General features: G+C 53.3%; 2 gene segments (V, D, J or C); both read right to left on the minus strand.

The window, feature by feature from the left end:
* Positions 1-7,112: 7,112 nt before the first annotated feature.
* On the minus strand, positions 7,113-8,280 carry LOC134524455 (T cell receptor beta variable 14-like). The segment is given in 2 exon segments: positions 7,113-7,764; positions 8,174-8,280. Coding segments are annotated over 2 exon segments (357 nt in total).
* A 7,280-nt stretch (positions 8,281-15,560) lies between these two features.
* Positions 15,561-16,341, minus strand: LOC134525135 (T-cell receptor beta chain V region PHDS203-like). The segment is given in 2 exon segments: positions 15,561-15,861; positions 16,299-16,341. Coding segments are annotated over 2 exon segments (344 nt in total).
* Between the last annotated feature and the right edge of the window lie 2,603 nt (positions 16,342-18,944).

Below are 18,944 nucleotides of genomic sequence, written 5' to 3' on the forward strand. Positions count from 1 at the left end.
TCAGACTCTCATCTGCCTTGGGAAGTAACCCCGTCTCATCACTGTCTACCCTGCTGTCTATAGAAACAGAGAGAAGGCTGCACGTACAGAGAGATTTGTGCTCAGCTGCCTCAGCATCTGAATCAAGGTGTATCCTAGCGCAGTCATATGTGCCAGAATCATTCACTGAGGCAAAATCTATTGAAAAGGACACGCAATATCGCATACTCCCACAACTCTTGAAGGCATTCTGAAACTCGTCCTCAAACTCTGCCTTTTCCCTTTCCACTCCACACGCTGCAGTATGGTACCAGCTGCAGTATGGCATCCTTTCTTTGAGCCTACTCCTACCATGGCGTGTAGGGGCGTGTGGTTCCCATCTGGAAACAGCTGAGAGTCACAGCTCCTCCCTCTCGGATGACTGCATCAGGAGGCTGTTTAAGGGCCCACGGTGTTAGAAGAAAAGAAAGGAAAAAACAAAAGTAGCGGGAGTCTAGGCAGAAGGTGAAATGGTGGCAGCACAGGCAGCACAGGCACAGAGACGTGTGTGGAGGAAATGCTGAGGAAGGAAGATAGGCATGACATCGGGGGTGGGCAAGGCAGTGGGAGAGCACCTGAAATGTGGGAAAGGAGATGGCTGGCTGGGATCAGTGGGAGAGAACACTCACACACAGCAATGGGTGGTATGAATCCTGCACAGATGTCTTGCTATGTGTGTGTGTGTGTGATTATGCGTGCAATCACAGGAACATGATGGGGCTGGATGGGAGCCTGGGTTTGAGGCAGGGCAGGGGGGATGCTGGGGGTTTTCCCTTTCTTCCTTTGGCATCAGCTGAGATCTCCAGAAAAGAAGTATTACGCAAAGGACACAGAGATATGGGGCACGGGTTCTGCTTCGCTGTCCCACAGCTGACACGCCATTCCAGACGCCCTGGAACTTCACAGGCCCTGACCCCACAAGCCACAGCGTGGTGTTGTCACTGCTCAGCCCTATGCTGTCCATGCCATGGCCCCAGGCACCGAGCAGGCTGCTGACATAACGCTCGTGGCGTGGCTTGTAGCTTGACAGAGAGGAGTTGCACAAATGCACCTTTCTCCTCCAAAGAGAGATCTGAAGGGAGAAAAACCTACCCTTGGCATTAGACTAGGAGTAGAGATCCAATGACCGTGCCAAGGAAACTTCCCCGTGAGAATGATTATTTGGGGGTGAGGGTAGTAGGAAGAAGCTCTTCAGGAATTCCCCCTCAAGGACATAGAACAAGGTAACATCTAATGCCTGCCTCCTCCTTGTGGGTTATTTCTGGTCAGACAGGAGACTTCCTTTCCCTCACACGGATCGCATCTACTTCCAAATGTCCAGTGTTCTTGATGCTCATAGGGACAGTCAAATCTTGGTTCCATGGATCCCTGGGGACTGGCTCTGTGTGTTCATGTCATTCCGAGAGTGGGTCTGGGGAAAGGTCAAGAATCCCCACGCCCTAGGGAAGCAGGGAGCACACACAGCCCCACACCCATACCCCTCCACCTCCATCCCCATCTACCACCCTTACCATTCCATGGCAAGAGCTTCCATGGGTGGAGTTCAAAAGCTTTCAGCACAATGGTGGAACAGAAAGGTGGCCATGGGCAGCCAGCATGCAGCTGCGGTCCCTCTCCTCTCTTGGGGCTGGGGGTGGGAGGTGGTGGTGAAACACCTGCTTTGTTCCCTGTGTTACTCTTCAGAGTTTCCCGTGTGCTGGGAACCCAGATTTCACATTCTCCTCATGCCAAGAAGCAAACTAACTGACCCCTTTCTCCCACCATGCCGACAGCTCTGGATGGGGTCATGAAGTGGGGCCAAGGCCTCTCCAACAAGCCCAGGTGAAAACGCTCCCAGCACAGGGCAATGATGGGGGGGTCTGCAGTGAGTCTCTAGGGAATGTGCAAAGAGTAATGAACCTGTTGTGGGGGATACAGACCATAGACACAGAAGGACCAGGTAGGTGGAGAGGGAGGTCTCCTTGAGGACCTCACTCTCCCCTCTTCTCAGGGCAGGGCTGGGCCCAAAGTTGCAGACTCGAGATGGGGCAGGGCCAGTTTGAGACACAGGGAAGCCATAACTAGTGTATCCACATTCCAGAACTATCCAAGCAAGTCAAATAAAAAGCCTGTGCTCTGGGTGTCCGGGCGTGGGGAGAGGATGACGGGAACGGGCAAAGGAACATCTTCTGCTTCAAAAGCCCTGGGACACTTAAGTGCTCTTGGCGAGCTCTCTCCTGAGTCCACTGGAACCCCTTAGATGAAATCCACGGTTTGGTTGGGGCTGTGGGGCTGGGAGTCTGGATGCCAGTGAGGCTGTGGGCACAAAAATTAACCCCTCATATCTTCCATACCAAAGTGCACAAATAGGTTTTGGCATCCTCACCCACCCCATTTGTAGCCCTGTGATTCTTCCTTCGGGAAAAATGTGGATGGTCTCTCTCTGGGGATTATTTCTGGCTTCTGTCTCTTGGTGGGGATGATGGGATTCTTGCCCACTGGGATTAGGACATAAGTAGAATCCAGTTATGGGCATAATCACATTGCAATTTCCTGCTTAATTCCCATGTGTGGTTTGGGAATAATCCCAAATGGGATTTCAGAGTTTATGCCATTTGGGATTACAGGATTAATCCTCACTGAGGTGATGGGACTAACCTCAGGGGAGCTATGATATTACTGCTCAATGGCATTACGGAATTCTTTTCATTGAGATAATCGGATTAATCAAAAGAGGATTATGGGATTAGTTCCCAGGGGGGTTACGGGATTAATCCCCACATGGATTATGACCTCTCCGTCTCTGGGAAAGCTATCTGTGTCCTGTAACCTGGTGACGTGAGTTACTGCAGAGCAGTCACTTCCCAGGCTGGACCTGAGTGGGCAGAGGTTTGGGCACAGAGATGAGCCCTGGCCCTGGGCAGGAGCACAGAGTGGCCCCTGCTTCACGCTGGGCAAAGGCTGACAGCCATTTGTCTTCCCAGGGCAAGGGCAGGTTCAACAGCAGGATCGTGGTCAACATGACAGGGTGGAAGTGGCAGGTATTTGAGACAGACCCCAGGCCTTGCTCCCACCTCCTGACTCAAGACACACAGAGAGGCCACCCACCCCATCCGGACCAAGGGACAAAAGGAAGTGGGAGTGAGGACATTCAGGCTGGGTTGGACTGGTCCAGAGACGTCCAGGTAGAGTGGAGTGCAGCCTCAAGGGCTGAAAGGCAGCTGAGCTCTTCTGTGTGATGGAGTGAGGAGCACTGGATGAAAGTCAAGCCTTGAGGACACTCATCTTGGACAAATCCTGGGGACCTCATCTAAGGCTGGAATCCTGTGTGATGGGACCCCACTAGAATCTCTTTGAAGTCACAGGGCTTTTTAAGAACCCCAGAACTGGTTTCAGCAAAGGTCTTCACCTGGGACACCTGAGCAGTGAAACAGTCTGCTTAGGGAAAAGGGACAGAGGGCACCTTCCTTCCACAGAGAGGAACTTTCTGTCCCCTTCTTCCCATCACCAGACAGCATTAACACACATTTGTCTTTCTTGGCAGGACTTTAATGGGAAACCAGCAGTCTACGTGAGTACCGCAAAGACCCTCTCACCCAAACATTCCCCCATTTTTCTTGAAAGACGTAGGGCACTGGGGAACACACCAAAGGCTGACGGAAGCACTTGGGGGGTGGTGGGGGTGGTATCCAAAGGTTTCCAGTCTGCCCTGCACTCAGGTAAGGTTTCTCTCTAAAATTGGAGCAGGTCTCTCAGGGCATGGACCAGGGCACGTGGGAAAGTCTCCCTAAATGCAAACTTCTCCTTTGAGTGAAAGGCCTTGTGGCCTTGTCCCTGGGCTGCCACACTCCTCTGGCAAACAATTTGTCCCTCTGCCTCAGCAGAATTTCCCCATCACAGATTGTGCCCATCGCTTTTCAGTCTTTTCATGGGGAGCTCCAAGAAGACTCTGTCTCTAACTCATCCTCAGCTCCCTCCAGGGAACGAGAGGCTGCACCTCATGCTCCCCTGCATTCTCATCAAGCCCGGTGGAGGAATGATCCCCCTCCTGGCCCTGACACCTCCATTCTGGCTAGCAGAGCCAAGGGTATGGTGGGTTATTGCCACAGAGCACCTTGTGGCCTGGGGCTCCTCACCTACAGGGCTGCGCTCCATCCTGAATACCATTGAGATTTGGGCTATACGGCATACATCCAAATGTTCAGGTCACAGGGTAGTGGCGTGACCCAAGGACCATGGCACACAACAGCGAACACAACAGCGTACCCATTCCCTGGAGACTGCTGGGGCCAAGGGACCAGTGCACACATAGAAGTCCTCAGTGGCATGGTCCTGCCAGTACTCTGCAACTCAGAGCCCCTCGTGTACAGCAGTGTGTTGAGCCCTGGGTTACCAGCGAGGCACCTGTACTCTAGGAAACCGCAATGTGAGCAATCCCAGGAGACCTTGAATCCCTTGCCAGATTTAACTCCAGGTTGGCTTGGCTTTCCAGCAGATGGAGAAGGAAAGGGCTGGGTGAACCGAGACAAAATGATCTACTGTCAAACACAGGGCTCTGTGTGTGTGCTGGGGGCAGATCCCTCATTGCATGGAAAGGTTTGTGCTATGCTGCTCTGGATTTTGAGTCACTGTGGGCCTCCCTCAGCACAGAAATATGTGCCAGAGTCATTGAGTAGGGCGTGATCTATCGCCACAGATAAGCGGTAGCCCTTAGTCCCATTGCTCCAAAAGTGATTTCTGAATTCCTTCTCATTTTCTGCCCTGCCACCTTCCACCGAATATACAACCAACTGCAGAGTGGCATCCTTCCCCGTGGGAACTTGTACCAGGACATGGCTGAGTATGCATTGTCCTTTTGGGAACAGTTCAGAACCACAGAGTCTCCCACTCGGACGACGGTGTCCGGTGACTGCTGAAGGGCCTGGCCTGCAAAGAGAAGGGAAGAGATGTGAGGAGTGAAACACACTGACGGAGACATGAAAACACATCCTTGAAATACGGCATGGCATGGGGTGGCATAAGGATGTCAGCAAGCTCTATGGGACAGTGTCCCATTTCTCTGAGAGACACACACAGGAGAAAAAGAAAAAACACAAACCAGCTTCAAAGACAATGGCAAATTTCTTATGACAAACAATCACTTCGGTACTCTCAATTGAAGTATTAAAATGGGACAGAAAAAACACCTTTGTAGATGTGTAGAGTTTTCTGAGTTTAGAGGTTGAGGAAAAGCTCACCCCGTTCATTGCCCATCCTCCCCCGGGAAGCCTTGGGGAATGGGGCACTGACAACAACTGGGCACACGGCTGAGGCAGCAGCAGCAGCTCCAGGGCAGCTCTTCAAGCGGAAGAGAAGATCACTTACCCACAGGGACCAGGACGGCCACAAGGAACCAGAGGAGAACCATGGGGAAAGGCCACCTCCTTCCAGCACCCTGCCCGGTGTGGCAGCACAGGCACAGAGACGTGCCAAGACGAGAGGCTGGGAGAGGAAGAGACACGTGTCTCTTTGCGGGTGGGCAGGGCGGTGAGAGAGAGCCTGAAGTGTGAGGAGGCAGCTGGCTGGCTGGGAACAGCGGGGAATGACACCTGCATGCAGGCATGAGGTGCATCCACCCTGCTCCACGCACTTCCTGCTGTGTCTGTGTGTGTGTATAGGCAGAGGTGGGGGACAGGGGTGATCACAGGAGCAGGATGGGGCTGTGTGGCAGCCTGAGTGCGTGCACGGCACAGGGGTGCACAAGGAGGCACCAAACGAAGGGAAGAGAAAGAGAGCGTAGGGATGCATGTTTGTTGTGTGCCCCTCAGCTGAGTCTTCTCTCCAGCAGCCTCACACTCAGGCTCCCAGCCCGCAAGCTGCAACGTGGCATCTTCTCTGCTTATCCCAGTGCTGCTCGTCATGTTGCCCAGGTATGGGAAAGGCTGCTGACCTCTCACCCTGCTGTCTACTGTAGTATGCCAGAGAGGAGTTCTGTAACTGTTCCTCTCTTCCTCCAAAGGGACATCTCAAGGAGAGAAAAGGCTGCCTTTGGCTCTGCACTGGGACTGCCTCTTGGGAGACCGCACCACAGAGCAATTTGTGAGGAGAAGGCTATTCACCGTGGGATAGGCTGGTACAGACTTACCTTCTCCATGCCAGAGAAGAGATGACACTCTCTTTTCTGGAGCATTCTGCAAAGGAGCAGCAGGACGAGGATGGGCAGAACTGGAGAAAATCCTGTCTTCTTCTCTACATGGGGCACAGCCGGTTCACCAACCCAGCGCTGTGAGAAATTGCTGCTGGCAATATCTGACTTGCTTTATTTCCACACTGACACCCTCTCTGTGTGTCAAAGGCCTGACAGAGCTTCTGCACGTCTCTGCCATGCTGTGGGCCCAGCAATGCACGGCAGTGTATGGACAGCCCATACAAGAGAGCAAGGGATCTGGCTGCTCAAGGCTGTCATGGGCTTTGCAGAGAAGATGTACCCCTGTGTCCATGCAGAAGGGTGCAGCAATGCCAGCAGCTCCCACACCCTCTGTTCCAGGTCTGAGTATATCCCAATGCATTCATTGCCACAAAAACTTATGCAGGAGTTTCAATAATGACCCCAGCTTCCTCAAAAGAAAAGGGAGAAAAGAACCAAGAGGGTGGGCTAAACTGTGCAGGCAACAGGAAGAAACCCCACAATACCCCACAATACCCGCAGCACTCCAGCTGAGAGGAGGCTAGGCTTGATGTGTCCATGGGAAGGGTCTCCATTTCCCACTCTAGATGGAGGAGTCAGTGATGCACAAAACAGTGAACCCGAGCACGCGCCCGCCTGTGCTGTGCTGCACCTGCAACATGGCCTTCAGGCCTGTGCTGTGCTGCACATTCCCCCTGGCCACAGGATAACCTCAGGCAGGTCGTTGTAACAGAGCAGGACGTGGGCAGCTCCCGCTCGGTACCGGCTCTTACGCCACGTGCCCGGCCTTGTCTTTATCTAAAGGTGCACCTTAGGTAGAAGAACCTCTCATGCAAACATCCTTTCTGTGTGACGGTGAGAATGATGAACTGCAGGGTGGCCTGGAGTTAAATGAGAGGAGGTCTGCAGAGTGCAGATTGAAGAGAGACAGAAAGAAGAAGGTGGGGAGAGAAAGGAAGGCAGAGAGGGGAAGAAGTGTTGAGGGAAGTGGCTATAATGGAAATGAGAGCTAAACGGAGAGAGAGGCAAGGAGGAGTGGGGTGGCATGGAGAGAAAGCAGGACAAATAAACTCACAGAGTCTGAGAAGAGGATGAATGGAAATAAGAGATAAATGGAGAGAGAGAGGCAAAGAGTGTGAGAAGTCTCACAGAGCCTGAGAAGAGGATGAAGGGCAGGCTAGGAAGCAGAGGAGGTAATGAGTGGAAAGGGTCATCCCACCTTGTGCAGCTCTGACGAGGAGGAAAGCAGGTCCCCTTTGTGCAGGAGCAGGTTTGTGCTCAGCTCCCTCAGCAGCCTACCCACTGTGTTTCACTCTCAGCACAGTAATACGTGCCAGAGTCATTCAGAAAGGCATGCTCGATCGAGATGGTCATCGCGTCTCCTTGTATCCCACTGCTCTTCAAACGGCTGCGGAGATCCTCCTCCACATCTGCTTTACCACCGACTAATGCAGAGACCACCAGGATCAGCCTGGAGTCCTTCCCCAAAGGAAGCTTGTACCAGTACATAGCAGTGCTGTCGGATTTCTTCTTGGAACAGCTCAGACTCACGGACTGGCCTTCTCGTATCACTCTGTCTGGGGACTGTTCCAGAGCCAGCACTGGAAGGGAAAAGGAAGAGCATTGAGGATGAGAAAAAATGGAAAAGCTTTAACTAGGCACTGTGGGTTTGTAGAGAAGAGGGTGGGAAGGAACAGGACAGATTAAGGAGCAGTGGAAGGGATGGGACAGATCTTCCCATCAGCAGGGGACTTTCCAATGTCTCTCCAAGAGGCAAGAAACATTCCTGGGCAGTTTGAGTCTAAAACATGAACCATGTGGGGGCTGAGCACAGAAGAAAAAATAGACAGCCCTTGCAGGAGATTCAGGGATTCCTGCCCACGGCATTCAGTGCCCGTCCTCAGCACTGGGAGCTTTGGGGAATGGAGCTCTGCCAGCAAGCGGGGATGCAGCTGGGACAGCAGCAGTGGAATCGCTGTAGGTGCTCAGGGGTGAGTTGAGATCACTTACCCATAGGGGCCAGCATGGCCACAAAGAACCAGCAGGGAGCCATGCGGGAAAAGCCCCTGTCCTTTCAGGGACCTGCCTTTTGTCGCTGCCCAGAGACATGGGAAGAGGAAGCCCTGGGTGAGGAGGGTGAGACATATTAGACATATTGGGGTTGGTCAGGACATGAAAGGCGAGAAAGGATTGGCTGGCTGGGAACAGTGGGGAAGGACACACACAGTCACAGGAAACTATAAACCCTGCAGAGATGGGGGGCGGTGGGTGTGTGTGTGGGGAGAGGAGAAGGGGGGTTGCATGGAGAGGACGATGCTGAGGTTGCATGGGAGTCTGAGTGCGTGCAAGGCAGAGAAATGCTGAGAGTTCCCCTCCTGCTTCTGAAGTCCTCGAGAGCTGGAGACATGAGCTATGCAGGACACACACAGAGGTCCCTTGCATTTCCCCAGGCATTTTCCCTCTCTCCCCCAGCCATAGCTCTTTCCTCTTTTTATTACTTTTTTCCCCTGACTGTGTGAGGCTGCTTTTTCTCTCCGCGGTACTCTGAGCACAGCAATTAATATCAGTGGGAGGCAGGACCAGGAAAGACACCACAACAGCCCAAGCATTCTGCCTGCTGAGGGCTCTCATGGGCTTTGCAGGGAAACTCTTCCCCCATCCCGTTCTCTGAAAACCAAAACTGTACCTGCAGCTTCCCGCTGCTCTCCTGCAGGGAACTATGAATCCCACTGCACTTTGTTTCTCTAACTCTCTGCAGCAGAGTTGGGAATGTTCCAGGACATCACAAAGGACAGAGGGGCATGGAGGTCTCAGCTGCCCCATGCTGTCCCTACCCAGAACACCTTTCATCCTGGGACCAGGAGGGGCAGGAAGAAGGCAGGCCAGGACCCCCTTTCCTGGCTGCTTTTTCCATCCTTCTTTCCACAGTCTTCTTTCCTCCTTAGCCACAGGATAACCTCAGGAAGGTCGTTGTAACGGAGCAGGACGTGGGCAGCTCCCGCTCGGTTAACAGCTCTTACGCCACGTGCCTGGCCTTGCCTTTATCTAAAGGTGCACCAAGAACATCTCATGCAAACATCCTTTCTGTGCGACAGTGAGAATGATGAACTCTGGGGTGGCCTGGAGTTAAATGAGAGGAGGTCTGCAGAGTGCAGATTGAGGAGAGACAGAAAGAAGAAGGTGGGGAGAGAAAGGGAGTCAGAGAGGGGAAGAAGTGTTGAGGGTAGTGGCTATAATGGAAATGAGAGCTAAACGGAGAGAGAGGCAAGGAGGAGTGGGGTGGCATGGAGAGAAAGCAGGATGAATAAACTCACAGAGTCTGAGAAGAGGATGAAGGGCAGGCTAGGAAGCAGAGGAGGTCATGAGTGGAAAGGGATCATCCCGCCTTGTGCAGCTCTGACGAGGAGGAAAGCAGGTCCCCTTTGTGCAGGAGCAGGTTTGCGCTCAGCTCCCTCAGCAGCCTACCCACTGTGTTTCATCCTCAGCACAGTAATACGTGCCAGAGTCATTCAGAAAGGCATGCTCGATCGAGATGGTCATCGTGTCTCCTTGTATCCCACTGCTCTTCAAACGGGTGCGGAGATCCTCCTCCACATCTGCTTTACCACCTTCTACTGCTGAAGCCATGAGGATCAGCCTGGAGTCCTTCCCCAAAGGAACCTTGTACCAGAACACATATCTGCTGGTGGATTTCTTCTTGGAACAGCTCAGACTCACGGACTGGCCTTGTCGTATCACTGTGTCTGGGGACTGTTCCAGAGCCAGCACTGGAAGGGAAAAGGAAGAGCATTGAGGACGAGGAAAAAATGGAAAAGCTATAACTAGGCACTGTGGGTTTGTAGAGAAGAGGGTGAGAAGAAACAGGACAGATTAAGGAGCAGTGGAAGGGATGGAACAGCCCTTCCGATCAGCAGGGGAGTTTCCAATCTCTCTCCAAGAGGCAAGAAACATTCCTGGGCAGTTTGTGTCCAAAACATGAACCATGTGGGGGCTGAGCACAGAAGAAAAAATAGACAGCCCTTGCAGGAGATTCAGGGATTCCTGCCCACGGCATTCAGTGCCCATCCTCAGCACTGGGAGCTTTGGGGAATGGAGCTCTGCCAGCAAGCGGGGATGCAGCTGGGACAGCAGCAGTGGAATCGCTGTAGGTGCTCAGGGGTGAGTTGAGATCACTTACCCATAGGGGCCAGCATGGCCACAAAGAACCAGCAGGGAGCCATGCGGGAAAAGCCCCTGTCCTTTCAGGGACCTGCCTTTTGTCGCTGCCCAGAGACACGGGAAGAGGAAGCCCTGGGTGAGGAGGGTGAGACATATTAGACATATTGGGGTTGGGCAGGACATGGAAGGCGAGAAAGGATTGGCTGGCTGGGAACAGTGGGGAAGGACACACACAGTCACAGGAAACTATAAACCCTGCAGAGATGGGGGGCGGTGGGTGTGTGTGTGTGGGGAGGGGAGAAGGGGGGTTGCATGGAGAGGACCATGCGGAGGTTGCATGGGAGTCTGAGTGCGTGCAAGGCAGAGAAATGCTGAGAGTTCCCCTTCTGCTTCTGAAGTCCTCGAGAGCTGGAGACATGAGCTATGCAGGACACACAGAGGTCCCTTGCACTTCCCCAGGCATTTTCCCTCTCTCCCCCAGCCATGGCTCATTCTTTTTTTATAGGTATATGATGGGTCACTCGGTGTGGGCGGTGTGGGTGTGTGCAGGGCTCCCTCCAGCCCTGGCTCAGCAGAGCTGGGGAGAGGAGTAGGAGAGGAAGGTAAATGCCTTTGAAGAGTGTGGCCCAAAGGTGGAGGAATGAGGGAGAAGAGGCGCTGAGGACTGGGGCTAGGGTGGCTTCTCCCTCCACTTTCCTTGCTGACAGGCAGTAGCCCAGGTTCCTCCAGAGATGGTTTCTCCCTGGGACCCAGCTGGGCACCCTTGGTTGTCTCAGCCTGGTGCTGCAGCTGTACAGTGCGATTTCATTCACTCCTGCTCCACCAGTGACACCGCTCTACTGCTCTGCTCACAGGCTCAGGGGACTCCAGCCACTGCCGTCCTCCCCACAGCGCCCTCGGGTGTCTCTGCCCAGGGGGACAGCCACATGGCCTCTCCTGAATGGGGCAAACTCGGCGCAGGGATGCGCAGCCGGGAGAGTGGCAAGAGTGAAAGGAACCCAGGCAACAAATGACAGAGGTCTCCACCATGCCCAGCGCTGCTGGCAGCACCTTTCCCTCCTCATAGGAACTGTCGGAGCCTGTGCCTGGAGCTCTACCTGGTGACAGGCAAAGAGAAGAAATGGCAATGGGCTAGGATCCCTGGTGGTACTCCCACCTCATGCAGAAGAAGGGAGCAAATCCTCATAAGATCAAAAAAAAAGGACCAAAAAGAGCAAAGAAAACAAAAGTGACAGAGAAGGAAAGATAAAATCTGGCAGAGGAGCAATAATGTCATTAGTGAGCAAGCCTGTCCCCAGACAGCTGGTGTGAACAGATCTCTGGACTCTGAGCGCACACAGGGGTCTATTCATTCTGTGGGCGTATGCCTATAAGTGGGAGACTTTACCCTGATATATCAGACTTCTGAGACACCTCATTCTTGGGGCCACCTGGCTTTGTGCTTGGGAGACTGCAGTCTGCGTTACTGGGAAGGGCTTCATGCATGGGCATGCTACAGCTCTGCAGGTATGACACAGCTGCACGGTACGGAGAAAGACAGCCCGAGCTGAATAGAGTGTGTAGATCTCTCTGGAGTCTCATATGCTTAACATTGAAGTTTTCCTGCCGTTTGCCTCTAGAAAAGTGGGGATCGTTGTCTGCCTCTCCAAGGTGGCTAACATTTTCCTCATGATGATGCACAGATGATGTACTGGCAATATCAGCACAAACAGAGGCAGCACAGAAATTCAGTGTGTCTCTGATGAGGTGCATTCCATCTTTCCCCCCAGCATCAGCTCTGTTTCCCTGCCTCATGCACATCTAGAGGTTCTTTCCCTCCACAAAATGTCCTCAGCTTTTCCAGTGGTTCTGGGTGCTTGCAGGAAGCGCAGCTGGCCTTGAGCACTCTGCAAGGTCCTACCTTCTCCACAGAGACAATACCTGATGCACATCCCAGACATTCAGACTCTCATCTGCCTTGGGAAGTAACCCCGTCTCATCACTGTCTACCCTGCTGTCTATAGAAACAGAGAGAAGGCTGCACGTACAGAGAGATTTGTGCTCAGCTGCCTCAGCATCTGAATCAAGGTGTATCCTAGCGCAGTCATATGTGCCAGAATCATTCACTGAGGCAAAATCTATTGAAAAGGACACGCAATATCGCATACTCCCACAACTCTTGAAGGCATTCTGAAATTCGTCCTCAAACTCTGCCTTTTCCCTTTCCACTCCACACGCTGCAGTATGGTACCAGCTGCAGTATGGCATCCTTTCTTTGAGCCTACTCCTACCATGGCATGTAGGGGCGTGTGGTTCCCATCTGGAAACAGCTGAGAGTCACAGCTCCTCCCTCTCAGATGACTGCATCAGGAGGCTGTTGAAGGGCCCACGGTGTTAGAAGAAAAGAAAGGAAAAAAAACAAAAGTAGTGGGAGTCTAGGCAGAAGGTGAAATGGTGTGAGGAGGAAGGGGATGAAAAAAACCCCACAAAATCTAGCAGGGGTAAGAGATGGGATGGGTTTAAAAGCTATGGGCAAGTTTCTCATCTGTCTATGAAAGACCAGGAGAAACAGCTGACAGCAAATATCAATATTTGAAATGGGGAGGAAATCAGAAGAAAGGAGCAGTCCGCGATGGAAATCTGCCCATGGTGGCAGCACAGGCAGCACAGGCACAGAGACGTGTGTGGAGGAAATGCTGAGGAAGGAAGATAGGCATGACATTGGGGGTGGGCAAGGCAGTGGGAGAGCACCTGAAATGTGAGAAAGGAGATGGCTGGCTGGGATCAGTGGGAGAGAACACTCACACACAGCAATGGGTGGTACGAATCCTGCACAGATGTCTTGCTATGTGTGTGTGTGTGTGTGATTATGCGTGCAATCACAGGAACATGATGGGGCTGGATGGGAGCCTGGGTTTGAGGCAGGGCAGGGGGGATGCTGGGGGTTTTCCGTTTCTTCCTGTGGCATCAGCTGAGATCTCCAGAAAAGAAGTATTACGCAAAGGACACAGAGATATGGGGCACGGGTTCTGCTTCGCTGTCCCACAGCTGACACGCCATTCCAGACGCCCTGGAACTTCACAGGCCCTGACCCCACAAGCCACAGCGTGGTGTTGTCTCTGCTCAGCCCTATGCTGTGCATGCCATGGCCCCAGGCACCGAGCAGGCTGCTGACATAACGCTCGTGGCGTGGCTTGTAGCTTGACAGAGAGGAGTTGCACAAATGCACCTTTCTCCTCCAAAGAGAGATCTGAAGGGAGAAAAACCTACCCTTGGCATTACACTAGGAGTAGAGATCCAATGACCGAGCTGGGGCAGGGCCAGTTTGAGACACAGGGAAGCCCTAGCTGGTGTATCCACATTCCAGAAATATCCACGCAATCAAATAAAAAGCCTGTGCTCTGGGTGTCCGGGCGTGGGGAGAGGATGACGGGAATGGGCAAAGGCTATTTGTGTCCTATAACCTGGTGACATGAGTTACTGCAGAGCAGTCACTTCCCAGGCTGGACCTGAGTGGGCAGAGGTTTGGGCACAGAGATGAGCCCTGGCCCTGGGCAGGAGCACAGAGTGGCCCCTGCTTCACGCTGGGCAAAGGCTGACAGCCATTTGTCTTCCCAGGGCAAGGGCAGGTTCAACAGCAGGATCGTGGTCAACACGACAGGGTGGAAGTGGCAGGTATTTGAGACAGACCCCAGGCCTTGCTCCCACCTCCTGACTCAAGACACACAGAGACGCCACCCACCCCATCCGGACCAAGGGACAAAAGGAAGTGGGAGTGAGGACAGTCAGGCTGGGTTGGACTGGTCCAGAGACATCCAGGTAGAGTGGAGTGCAGCCTCAAGGGCTGAAAGGCAGCTGAGCTCTTCTGTGTGATGGAGTGAGGAGCACTGGATGAAAGTCAAGCCTTGAGGACACTCATCTTGGACAAATCCTGGGGACCTCATCTAAGGCTGGAATCCTGTGTGATGGGACCCCACTAGAATCTCTTTGAAGTCACAGGGCTTTTTAAGAACCCCAGAACTGGTTTCAGCAAAGGTCTTCACCTGGGACACCTGAGCAGTGAAACAGTCTGCTTAGGGAAAAGGGACAGAGGGCACCTTCCTTCCACAGAGAGGAACTTTCTGTCCCCTTCTTCCCATCACCAGACAGCATTAACACACATTTGTCTTTCTTGGCAGGACTTTAATGGGAAACCAGCAGTCTACGTGAGTACCACAAAGACCCTCTCACCCAAATATTCCCTCATTTTTCTTGAAAGACGTAGGGCACTGGGGAATACACCAAAGGCTGACGGAAGCGCTTGGGGGGTGGAGGGGTGGTATCCAAGGGTTTCCAGTCTGCCCTGCACTCAGGTAAGGTTTGTCTCTAAAATTGGAGCAGGTCTCTCAGGGCATGGACCAGGGCAGGTTGGAAAGTCTCCCTAAATGCAAACTTCTCCTTTGAGTGAAAGGCCTTGTGGCCTTGTCCCTGGGCTGCCACACTCCTCTGACAAAGAATTTGTCCCCCTGCCTCAGCAGAATTTCCCCATCACAGATTGTGCCCATCGCTTTTCAGTCTTTTCATGGGGAGCTCCAAGAAGACTCTGTCTCTAACTCATCCTCAGCTCCCTCCAGGGAACAAGAGGCTGCACCTAATGCTCCCCTGCATTCTCATCAAGCCCGGTGGAGGAATGATCCCCCTCCTGGCCCTGACACCTCCATTCTGGCTAGCAGAGCCAAGGGTATGGTGGGTTATTGCCACAGAGCACCTTGTGGCCTGGGGCTCCTCACCTACAGGGCTGCGCTCCATCCTGAATACCGTTGAGACTTGGGCTATACAGCGTACATCCGAATGTTCAGGTCACAGGGTAGTGGCGTGACCCAAGGACCATGGCACACAACAGCGAACACAACAGCGTACCCATTCCCTGGAGACTGCTGGGGCCAAGGGACCAGTGCACACATAGAAGTCCTCAGTGGCATGGTCCTGCCAGTACTCTGCAACTCAGAGCCCCTCGTGTACAGCAGTGTGTTGAGCCCTGGGTTACCAGCGAGGCACCTGTACTCTAGGAAACCACAGTGTGAGCAATCCCAGGAGACCTTGAATCCCTTGCCAGATTTAACTCCAGGTTGGCTTGGCTTTCCAGCAGATGGAGAAGGAAAGGGCTGGGTGAACCTAGTCAAAATGATCTACTGTCAAACATAGGGCTCTGTGTGTGTGTGCTGGGGGCAGATCCCTCGTTGCATGGAAAGGTTTGTGCTATGCTGCTCCGCATTTTGAGTCACTGTGGGCCTCCCTCAGCACAGAAATATGTGCCAGAGTCATTGAGTACCGCGTTATCTATCGCCACAGATAAGCGGTAGCCCTTAGTCCCATTGCTCCAAAATGATTTCTGAATTCCTTCTCAATCTCTGCCCTGCCACCTTCCACCGAATATACAACCAACTGCAGAGTGGCATCCTTCCCCATGGGCAACTTGTACCAGGACATGGCTGAGTATGCATTGTCCTTTTGGGAACAGTTCAGAACCACAGAGTCTCCCACTCGGACGACGGTGTCTGGCGACTGCTGAAGGGCCTGGCCTGCAAAGAGAAGGGAAGAGATGTGAGGAGTGAAACACACTGACGGAGACATGAAAACACATCCTTGAAATACGGCATGGCATGGGTCGGCATAAGGATGTCAGCAAGCTCTATGGGACAGTGTCCCATTTCTCTGAGAGACACGCGCAGAAGAAAAAGAAAAAACACAAACCATCTTCAAAGACAATGGCAAATTTCTTATGACAAATAATCACTTGGTACTCTCAATTGAAGAATTAAAATGGGATAGAAAAAACACCTTTGTAGATGTGTAGAGTTTTCTGAGTTTAGAGGTTGAGGAAAAGCTCACCTCGTTCATTGCCCATCCTCCCCCAGGAAGCCTTGGGGAATGGGGCACTGACAACAACTGGGCACACGGCTGAGGCAGCAGCAGCAGCTCCAGGGCAGCTCTTCAAGCGGAAGAGAAGATCACTTACCCACAGGGACCAGGACAGCCACAAGGAACCAGAGGAGAACCATGGGGAAAGGCCACCTCCTTCCAGCACCCTGCCCAGTGTGGCAGCACAGGCACAGAGACGTGCCAAGACGAGAGGCTGGGAGAGGAAGAGACACGTGTCTCTCTGCGGGTGGGCAGGGCGGTGAGAGAGAGCCTGAAGTGTGAGGAGGCAGTTGGCTGGCTGGGAACAGCGGGGAATGACACCTGCATGCAGGCATGAGGTGCATCCACCCTGCTCCGCGCACTTCCTGCTGTGTCTGTGTGTGTGTATAGGCAGAGGTGGGGGACAGGGGTGATCACAGGAGCAGGATGGGGCTGTGTGGCAGCCTGAGTGCGTGCACGGCACACGGATGCACAAGGAGGCACCAAACGAAGGGAAGAGAAAGAGAGCGTAGGGATGCATGTTTGTTGTGTGCCCCTCAGCTGAGTCTTCTCTCCAGCAGCCTCACACTCAGGCTCCCAGCCCGCAAGCTGCAACGTGGAATCTTCTCTGCTTCTCCCAGTGCTGCTCCTCATGTTGCCCAGGTATGGGAAAGGCTGCTGACCTCTCACCCTGCTGTCTACTGTAGTATGCCAGAGAGGAGTTCTGTAACTGTTCCTCTCTTCCTCCAAAGGGACATCTCAAGGAGAGAAAAGGCTGCCTTTGGCTCTGCACTGGGACCGGCACTCCCAAGAGTTCTCTTGGGAGACCGCACCACAGAGCAATTTGTGAGGAGAAGGCTATTCACCGTGGGATAGGCTGGTACAGACTTACCTTCTCCATGCCAGAGAAGAGATGACACTCTCTTTCTTGGAGCATTCTGCAAAGGAGCAGCAGGACGAGGATGGGCAGAGCTGGAGAAAATCCTGTCTTCTTCTCTACATGGGGCACGGCCTGTTCACCAACCCAACACTGTGAGAAATCACTGCTGGCAGGAAGTGGGGCACACAGTGTGTCCACACTGACACCCTCTCTGTGTGTCAGAGGCCTGACAGAGCTTCTGCACGTCTCTGCCATGCTGTGGGCCCAGCAATGCACGGCAGTGTATGGACAGCCCATACAAGAGAGCAAGGGATCTGGCTGCTCAAGGCTGTCATGGGCTTTGCAGAGAAGATGTACCCCTGTGTCCATGCAGAAGGGTGCAGCAATGCCAGCAGCTCCCACACCCTCTGTTCCAGGTCCAAGCAAACCCCACCGCATTCAGTAGCACAAAAATGCCTGTAGCAGATTCAGGAATGACCCCAGCTTCCTCAAAAGAAAAGGGAGAAAGAACCAAGAGGGTGGGCTAAACTGTGCAGGCAACAGGAAGAAACCCCACAACACCCCACAATACCCGCAGCACTCCAGCTGAGAGGAGGCTGGGCTTGATGTGTCCATGGGAAGGGTCTCCATTTCCCATGGTGTTCCCTGGGGTGCGCAGGCGGCAGGGCAGGGCATTGGGAGCCCTGCAGGGCACATGGGATGCGAGGAGTTAGAGATGTCAAACGGGGCACGCCTGCTCTCTTGGGCCTTGTGCTTAGGGCTGGAGAAGCCCGTCTGTCAGCATGGGAAGCTGCACTGTGGGAACCTGCTGGAGAGCAGAGAGATCTGCTGGAGAGCCCCACAGAGATAACACTCTAACCCATCAGGAAACCTTCTGTTAGCTGCACAGCTTGCTAACTTAATCTGGAATTTAGATATATCCTTGGGAAAGGTAAACTGTGTGAGGATCCCGGGGTGGAAGGCAGTGATCCTGACCCAGAGACCACTGTAGATGGAGGAGTCAGTGATGCACAAAACAGTGAACCCGAGCACGCGCCCGCCTGTGCGGTGCTGCACCTGCAACATGGCCTTCAGGCCTGTGCTGTGCTGCACATTCCCCCTGGCCACAGGATAACCTCAGGCAGGTCGTTGTAACGGAGCAGGACGTGGGCAGCTCCCGCTCGGTACCGGCTCTTACGGCACGTGCCCGGCCTTGTCTTTATCTAAAGGTGCACCTTAGGTAGAAGAACCTCTCATGCAAACATCCTTTCTGTGTGACGGTGAGAATGATGAACTCCAGGGCTGCCTGGAGTTAAATGAGAGGAGGTCTGCAGAGTGCAGATTGAAGAGAGAGAGAAAGAAGAAGGTGGGGAGAGAAAGGGAGACAGAGAGGGGAAGAAGCGTTGAGGGAAGTGGCTATAATGGAAATGAGAGCTAAACGGGGAGAGAGGCAAGGAGGAGTGGGATGGCACGGAGAGAAAGTAGGATTAATAAACACACAGAGCCTAAGAGGATGAAGGGCAGGCTAGGAAGCAGAGGAGGTAATGAGTGGAAAGGGTTCATCCTGCCTTGTGCAGCTCTGACGAGGAGGAAAGCAGGTCCCCTTTGTGCAGGAGCAGGTTTGCGCTCAGCTCCCTCAGCAGCCTACCCACTGTGTTTCACCCTCAGCACAGTAATACGTGCCAGAGTCATTCAGAAAGGCATGCTCGATCGAGATGGTCATCGCGTCTCCTTGTATCCCACTGCTCTTCAAACGGCTGCGGAGATCCTCCTCCACATCTGCTTTACCACCTACTAATGCAGAAACCACCAGGATCAGCCTGGAGTCCTTCCCCAAAGGAACCTTGTACCAGTATATTTCGGTGTTGGAGGGTTTCTTCTTGGAACAGCTCAGACTCACGGACT

The sequence above is a fragment of the Chroicocephalus ridibundus genome, chromosome 1 (assembly GCF_963924245.1).
Source record: "Chroicocephalus ridibundus chromosome 1, bChrRid1.1, whole genome shotgun sequence".
NCBI lineage: Eukaryota > Metazoa > Chordata > Aves > Charadriiformes > Laridae > Chroicocephalus > Chroicocephalus ridibundus.